Source organism: Solanum tuberosum, unplaced genomic scaffold, assembly GCF_000226075.1.
Source record: "Solanum tuberosum cultivar DM 1-3 516 R44 unplaced genomic scaffold, SolTub_3.0 scf00151, whole genome shotgun sequence".
In the NCBI taxonomy this organism is placed as follows: Eukaryota; Viridiplantae; Streptophyta; class Magnoliopsida; order Solanales; family Solanaceae; genus Solanum; species Solanum tuberosum.
The window spans coordinates 842,370-851,559 of record NW_006239077.1 but is presented as its reverse complement, the minus strand read 5'-3'; the positions used below and the strand labels follow the sequence as shown (position 1 = coordinate 851,559).

Genomic DNA, 9,190 nt, shown 5'->3' with positions numbered 1-9,190 from the left:
ATGAAACTTAATATTTTGACTTTTTTGATGTTACTCCGTCTTGAACAAGTGTCTGTGAGTTTTTGTGGGTTGAAAATATATGAGAATGCCATTACTACTTATCTATGTAGTTGTTTTTTGTTTTCCAGTTGCATTATGTATGTTGCTTTATCTGGGAAGATGTCTTGATGGTAGGGTTAACAGATCTTATGAGTTGTGAATCCCCAGTGATATTTCTTTTGTACTAGAGTGAGTTGATAATTTCTAGTGTTGGGAGTGTTTCTTTAATTTTGGTTGTCTACTAAGTTGTACAGACGACGAAATGGCTGAGAGCATATTATACTGTTAACCTGCATTTGTGTAAAATTGAAAAGCAATCCATAATTTAGATGCTGTAAAAATTTGAAGATTGCAGTAACAATTTGCAGATTGCTATAAAAATGCAGATTGCTAAATGGTAAAAATGCAGATTTTGTAAATGGTAAAAATGCAGATTGCTAAATGGTAAAAATGTGCTAACAACTTTTCCATTACAATCAAGAGATCAACAAGATTGCTAACAACTTTCAACAAGCAAAACACGATGACATTACATCAGTTGTAACCTGCAGATTGCTAACATTACATCAAAATACTAATGACTACACCACACTACTAGAACAGAGCTACACCAAACTACTAACGACTACACACTACTCGAACAGAGCAACACCAAACTACTCGCGACTACACATTACAAACGATCCAAGAAAAGAAGTTCAAACATAACTACAGTACACTACATCAACTTGGCAGCTACAAAACCAACAATAATATCCCAAGAGATCAGAATCAAGCTTATCAATTGAAGCCCTTTAAATTCCCACTTCAGTTTATTATCATCTAAGTTCTTCAAATTAGAACATTCAATATGATGTTCCAACTCCAAGTTTGAAACTTTATCCTCCAAATTTGAATTTTCAAAAAAAAAATCATATCATTCAAATTAGAATCAATGTTTGGTTTATGAATTTCAATGCCACCCATTTCCTTTAGGATCTTCTTCAATTGGTTTCTTTCCTTCCGAATTGAATCTAATTCAATCTTTTGATTGTGAGTCATCAATGACACATGACTTGGAAGTTTACTATCGATCCAATCCAATAACCACAAGATAATGAGCCAGGACGACAACATTTGAAGAATCGACGTCCACCATTCTCACGGCTCATAGCAGTAAAATATTTTGATATCAATCCACACTTACATGTATGAGACTCAACTTGTTGAGGAGAAGAAACAGAAGAAGGTGTCAATATTGAAACAACACAAAATTTAACAAATCTGATGAAGAAGATGATTTCCAAAAGAGCTCCAAGAACTAACTGATGAAGTTGGGGGGGAATGTTTAGGGTTTTGTTTAAAGAAATGGGTAATGGGTGTTTTATTTGGATGGGTTGGGTATTTTGAAGATGGGTCGGGTGAATAGGGTGGTTTGGGTCAAACAAATTAGGCATTAATTAATTAAATTTCCAACCAATTACAACATGCCACGTAATAAACGAAATAATTAAATATATTTACTAAGTAGTCTGTTAGTCAAAAGGGCAAAATAGGTCCCTAAAGGTTAACCCCAAGGGTATTTTGAGGCCAAAAGTTAAACGAGGGGTATTTTTGTACCAATTCTGATACTATAAGGGTATTTTAGACCCTTCTCCGTTAATATACCCATTATTCCCACATTAAATTATAAGATTAAATGCATGTACTGAGATGTCAAACTTTTGTACATGAAAAGTACCTTTACGTTCTTTTGAAGTTAAAATTAACTTACATCTACAAGCAAGCACGTGGCTTGCTTTTCGTCTTTTATACGCCCATTAATTGTCCAGAAAATTGTTACATTTTGCCTACGAAAATTATGGTAACACTTATTTTTATTATACTCAATCAAAGTACAAAAAAATTTTACTAGTATATCTTGATTTTCTAAAATAACAATTAAAATTTTTAAATTTTTATTTTTAATAAGGACGATAAGTAAAATGATTAGACAAATCTAACAAGTTAGTTACCATTTATTAAAAATTATCAATTAATATTTCTATGAAATAGAGTTACCTACAATATAATTACCTCTTTAATTGAACTCTTCAAAGCTAGCAAGGGGGTTTCAAGGAAAACATGGATTGTGGTACAAGGGTGGAATTACTTTATTCTTAATCAGAGATATCGGGTTCGAGCTTTGGATATAAAGAAAATTTTGTTGGGAACGTTACTCCCAAATAGGTCTTACAATACACGATCTAGATTTAATTAGAACTTTAATAAGAGCTCCATACATTGAGTGAGATATAAAAAAAAAAACACGTAGTAAACTGTCCAAACCTTGATTAATAATGTATACTAGTAATTTAAAAGGAAAAAATAATTTGGAAGCTATATTTTTCTATTATATAGAAGAGTGAAGTGATAGGACGATCAAGGGTAAAAATGTAAATTCATTCTAACAAAAATCTATTAAGAAAGATAGTAAATAATTCTAGAAACATCTTTCTATATATGAAGTGAATAATGATCAAGGGTAAAAATGTAATTTCATGCTAACAAAAATCTACCAAGAATGATAACAAGAAAATTATATAGTTCTAGAAACATCTTTAGTTATTGTTATTATCATTAATTTATTTTGTTATTACTTCACTTTCTAATCTTTTGTCAGTTATTGTGATATCTATTCATTATTCTATTTTACTATTACTTTAATTTAATTCTTAATATTTTTTCTATTCATTATGCTTATCAAAAATGCCTACTTTTAATATAAAAATTTATTATAAATTAATTATTTTCACCTTTATTTTGGCTCTAATTAATATACTTGAAAATAAATAAGTGTAATAAAATTAATAATATATATAAGATTTAAATTAAAGAAAGAGATGTTAAAAAGTAACTTTACAAATAAAAATGAACAGGATGATATATTTGCATTTAAGACGACCAAGAATAAAAATATAATTTCATTCTAACAAAAATCTATTAAGAGAGATTAGCAAGAAAAATAAATGATTCTAGAAACATCTTTCTATATATGAAGTGAATGATGATATCAAGAAAACTAACTAGTTCTAGAAACATCTTTAGTTATTGTTATTACTATTAACTCATTTTGTTATTACTTCACCTTTTTTATTATGAGTTATTGTGATATCTATTCATTACTCTATTTTTACTATTACTTTAATTTAATTCTTAATATTTTTTCTATTCATTATACTTACAAAACTCCCTATTTTAATATAAAAATTCATTATTTAAAAATATAATTAATTATTTTCACTTTTATTTTAGCTCTAATTAATATACCTGAGAAGAAATACGTGTGATAATTAATAATATATATTAGATTGAAATTAAAGAATAAATAAAAATAGTTTCAATATTTAAAAATATATATTTTAAAAGAATGTTAAAAAAGTAACTTTAAAAATAAAATGAATAAGATGGTATATTTGCATTTAAAGTAAACTAAAAATGTTTACTAGATTATAAAAGAGTAGTTCTTCATTAAATTATATAATCAAATTTTTACTTTTATGTGATTTCAAAGATATTAATATGAATAGTGAACTAATGTAAATTTGATTTAAATTTAAAATTATCCGGCCAAAATTTGATATTTTTCTATTATACAGAAATATAGAAATATGAAGTTGAGGACAATCAAGGATAATATGGTCATTTCATATATATTTTATTTTAAAATTCTATAATTCTATTTTTAAATTTGTCAAAATATTTTTTCAAGTGGCTAAATTTTCTCCATAAGTTACATGATTATTCTAGAAATTATAAATTATAAGATTTTTCTAGAACTAACCATGACACAAAGAAATAGACACTAACGCATTCTTCATTTCATTCACTCCTCAATACCCTCTCATGTGTTATACCAATAAATTCCTCGCCCTTTATTTCTAATTTGTATCCTAAATATTACACAGTTCGGTATAGATCTCTTATTAGGAAGACCAATAATGCAATTTTTTTCAACATTAAGAACTTCATTTTTTTATCAATTTCCTACATAATGGCCCTACTTTTAGTAAAACAATTATAAGAAAAAAGTAAAATTCACTATTTCTTAGTGAACACATCACTTCTGGGACTTGTCCATATAACAAATTTTCAGCAAAATTCAACTGATCCACATTTTTCAAACACTCTAATGAACATGATAATGAACCAATTAACATGTTAAATCCTATATTAATCACAATTGCAATTCTCAAAAGGCCTAATTCATAAGGAATGCAACCAGTGAACAAGCTCTTCAAGAAAAAAAATTCCAATAATTTCGAAGCATGTTATGTCATTTTCTTTGGTCTCTTTAGACTTTTCAATTTTATGGTGTTGCTTTTCTTTTTGGATTGTAAAGATAATTTTTGAAGTATCTAATTTACTTGATTTCTCTTTTTATGTATAATCCCAAAACTTCACGTGCCATATATGCCATTATATAATTTATTGAGAAACATATATTTATTTATTAATATTATTTTATCATCAGTTAAAATTATTTTGAGCAAGTTATATAAATTATTATTTTAACTACCTCATGTTAAATTACTGCAATATATATTATATTAATTTTTGTTAATATTTTTGAATTCTCATTATTTGAGGTAAAACATTCATTCATCAAGTATATAAATTAATTTAGAAAAAAAAATTACTTACTATATTAAATTGTTCTCCTAATTTTAATGGATATAAAGACGAGATATATAGGGATCGTGTATTATTTGGGCAGTTTGATTAAATTTTTCCATAGATCACCACTACACTCATTTTCCATTAGTTTATGACCATCACATGCTATGTTACTAATTGTCATTCCCAATAAAGTGAAACGTAATATTTTCATCTTGACTCACTTTGTTTTAGTTACTTTTAAGACGTTGAGTAACAATTTAATTTTAAATTGTTTATTTTATTTTTTTTAAAAATGATTTATAATTATACAAATATCTATCACTTATTTTAAATCACCTAATTTCAAAAAAATAATCTTAAACTCCGTATCAAGTTAAACTAGGACCAAGAAAATAGCGAGCTATAATATCAATCTCTTTTTCTATAATCATCAATCTATCAACTACGTACTGAAGAAAGAATGTCTACTACAAGCTGCAGCTCTCCAATATTCTTAACAATATTTTTGTTTCTTCTCTTCATCCTATACATCTCCACACTAAATTATAATCATTCCATCATCACATTTTCCTCTCATCCAACAGATAATCAACAAGCATCCCTCACTCATGTTACTCATCATGTTAATAAGGTGCGTATATATAGACTTTACGGACATTTACAAAGTGTGTTAATTGTCATATTTAGCAACAATTAAACTATTGTTGCTAAAGATCATTTTTGACGTAGTCTGTACGGTTTAAGTGGCGTAGCCACATGTAATAAATATGGGTGGCCAGTCAAACACCTTTCGTCGAAAAATTATACAAAAATATTTTTCGTATGTATATATTTTATCTTGAACCCTCTTAACTAAATTTCTGGCTTCGCGACGGTATGGTTTACTATTTTATAATTTGCATGAACAGAAGAAGAGTAGTGTAGAAAAAATTGAAGAAGATTTAGGGAGAGCAAGAGCAGCTATACGGAGAGCTATTCGTTCAAGAAACTATACTTCTTATAAGGAAGATCAGAATTTCATTCCAAGTGGATCTATATACAGAAATTCATATGCCTTTCACCAGTTAAGTTTTACAATTTATATATTCTTTTATTTTACTCTCTATATGTTAGGTAAGACACAAATTATTTTGCAAGGAAAATATTTTCTGGAAAAAAAGTATATCTTGATTAAAAGTAGTGTAATAATACACTACAAGAAAAGTGAGAATTACATGGGGATTTTTCTGAGGATTAGTATGAAAATTTGCAGGAAAATAAGTTTCCTATGGATTTTCATACTAATCCCCAGGAAAATCCCCATGTAATTCACACTTTTCTTGTAGTGTATACGAGCAAAATATGGATAGTGTTTTGCTGAAAATTTTGAGTATTAATTAATATTGATAACAATGTCTAAATACTAGCGACAAACTCCTATCTATCTTTCATTATGGTATTTCTGAACAAGTTCAGAATCACGAAATGCATGTTGTTGGCAATGGCGTAGCCAGAAATTTCATTAAGGGTGTCCAAACTTTGAATAGTAATTTTTTTTTTAAAACGACGATTTAAATTACCAAAACAAATAATCAAATTAAGCAATATTTAATTAAATATAATAATATTTTTAATAGAATTACAAGTGTATAATTCAAAACTAACATAAAGACAAAATAAACTACTATTGAAAACATAATTTAAATATATTATTACAATGGTACTCGACGAGGTTTCATATCCTGAAACGTTTTTATAATAGACTCATTAGAAATAGTATGAAATACTTTCTTTTCTGCATAAGGCAATATACAACCGTCTAAAAACTCATCATCCATCTGATTTCGCAAATTTTTAATATACTTCATTTCTGAGAAACAAAACCTTATTCCACAAGGAAAAAATATTAAATTTAAGAAAATCTTATTCCACAAGGAAAAGGTATTAAAATTTAAGGAAATAATTCAATTTTAATTGAAAAAAATCCACAAGGAAAAAGTATTAAATTTAAGGAAATCTTATTCCACAGGGAAAAGGTATTAAATTTAAGAAAAACAATTCAATTTTAACTGGATTTTTTTTTTTTTTGTGGAGATAAAATTCGAACTTGGGTCCTTGAAGCCAATAATAACACTGTTAACCACCAAGCTACTGAACATTTCTATTAAAGTTACGCATGTTTATTTAATTACCAAATTCAAGAAGGTAAAATAATTACAGAAAATTGAAACACTCCTACAGGGAATCAAACTGGGGCAGAGAGTAGGTTTGCGACGGCTATAGCCAGCTCCACTACACATTACTTTGTTATTAAAGGGTGTCCAAATTCTATATATACAAATATAAAGTCAAAACTTTACGTGTATATATAGTATAATTTTTCAACACAGGGTGTCCAATCTCCGCCCCTGGTTGTTGGTGTACTAATGACAATTATATTTTAGCACTATTTGTAAATGTCACTAAAGTCTATAGAGGTTTTTGATCTAAAGAAAATTAACTAAAGTCGGTAGAGACTAACACTCTTTGTTAATGTGCATATTTATTGTTGTTAAAAACTATTTCTATAATGCAGGAGTTATATAGAGATGATGAAGAGATTTAAGGTTTGGACATACAAGGAAGGGGATTTGCCTATGGTACACAATGGACCTATGAAAGAGGTATATGCAATAGAAGGTCACTTTATTAGTGAAATGGAGAGTCAGAATAAAGGGGAAAACAAACTATCTTTTTTGGCTTCCAATCCTGATGAAGCTCATGCATTTTTTTTACCAATAAGTGTAGCATATATTGTTCAATATCTTTTTATTCCAGGCACAAATCATATTTTCAGAGAAAAACTACAAAGGGTTGTTGAGGATTACATTCACATAATCTCTAACAAGTATCCTTATTGGAATAGAAGCAATGGTGCTGATCATTTCATTGTTTCTTGCCATGACTGGGTACGTACGCGTTCACTCGCTCTAACGAAAGTGACACATATTTCTGTTGTGAATCGTAAAGTTGAGGAGTATGTAGGGAACATGCTCAAATATGTCATTGAACATTGAGAAAAGGCTCATCTATGTCGTCTATTAAAATTTTGGCTCATTTATGCCATTTCTATTTGAGGAAAGGCTCATCCATGTCATTATTTGTTGACGGAAAACATTTATAATTTTGCAAAACCATTTTTTACACGTGATCAATTATGATTCGACCACATCATTAATAAAATTATTTTTTGAAAGAAAAAAACTAAAATATGTCATCAAACTTTGAGAAAAGACTCATCTATGACATATGTTAAAAGTTTGACTCATCTACACCATTTAAGTTAATAAATAATGACATGGAGGAGCCTTTTCTTAAATGAAAATGACATAGATCATGAGCCAAACTTTTAACTAATGTCATAAATGATTCTTCTCACAAAATTTGATGGCATATTTCAGCCTTTTCCCGAATATGTATTCCCCCTTTTCCCTTAAGATAATATACATTTTTTTCGGTACCAATAATATCTGCTCTAATTCGTAAAGTTGAGGTGTATGACTATTTGGGAACTCAATTCAGGCACCAGAAATCTCCAATGGAAATCCAAAACTCTTCAAAAACTTCATCAGAGTGTTATGCAATGCCAATACCTCAGAAGGATTTGAACCCAAAAGAGACATTTCATTGCCTGAGGTCTATGGATTAGCCAACACACTTAATCTTGCACCACCAGACTTAGGATTACACCCGAAAAATCGCCCTATTCTTGCCTTCTTTGCTGGTGGAGCACATGGATACATTAGACAAACTTTACTTCAACAATGGAAAGGTAAAGATGACGATATTCGAGTACACGAGTACCTCCCAAAGGGTCAAAATTACACAAATTTAATGGGACAGAGCAAGTTCTGTTTAGCTCCTAGTGGATATGAAGTTGCAAGTCCAAGAATTACTGAAGCTATTTATGCAGGATGTGTTCCTGTTATAATTTCGGATAATTATTCTTTGCCATTTAGTGATGTTCTTGATTGGAGTCAATTTTCGTTGAGTGTTCCAGTTAACAAAATCGAAGAATTGAAGACAATCTTACAAGGAGTTTCTCGCGGTAAGTACTTGAAGATGCAGAAAAGAGTAAGGAGATTGCAGAGGCATTTCAAGTTGCATAAGCCTTCTCAGCCCTTTGATGTAATCTATACACTACTTCACTCAGTGTGGTTAAAGAGACTTAATCTTAGATTGACTACTAATTGATCAAAAATTTGAATCAAAAGTGTCTGATACAAATGTGTTTAAGTGCTCAATTAGAACAAGTCAGAATTTGAGTGTCTGAATGAAATTTCGTGACACCTTTAAGGGGTTATATATCCATGTATTATGACAAAATGTTATTGTAGTCTTTAGACACTTCATTTATAGTAATGGATATAGAAAATTCATGTCATTCAATTGAATTGATTTGAGATTGAAGTTTAGTTATTAAGCTTTCGAGCTAAGAATTCTATTATCTATGGAGAATTTCTAATCTAATGTTTTGTTTTATAGTATTTGGGAC

At 28.9% G+C, this 9,190-nt stretch overlaps 1 protein-coding gene across 1 annotated transcript in view; it reads left to right on the top strand.

Moving 5' to 3' along the window:
- Positions 1-8,889, top strand: part of LOC102593038 (probable glycosyltransferase At3g42180) — a 12,454-nt gene extending 3,565 nt beyond the window's left edge. The window contains exons 2-4 of the mRNA XM_006353077.1: positions 5,571-5,740; positions 7,232-7,604; positions 8,218-8,889. Of these exons, the coding sequence (XP_006353139.1) occupies positions 5,571-5,740; positions 7,232-7,604; positions 8,218-8,889 (1,215 nt within the window). The remainder of the gene's footprint in view (positions 1-5,570; positions 5,741-7,231; positions 7,605-8,217) is intronic.
- The last annotated feature ends 301 nt before the right edge of the window (positions 8,890-9,190 follow it).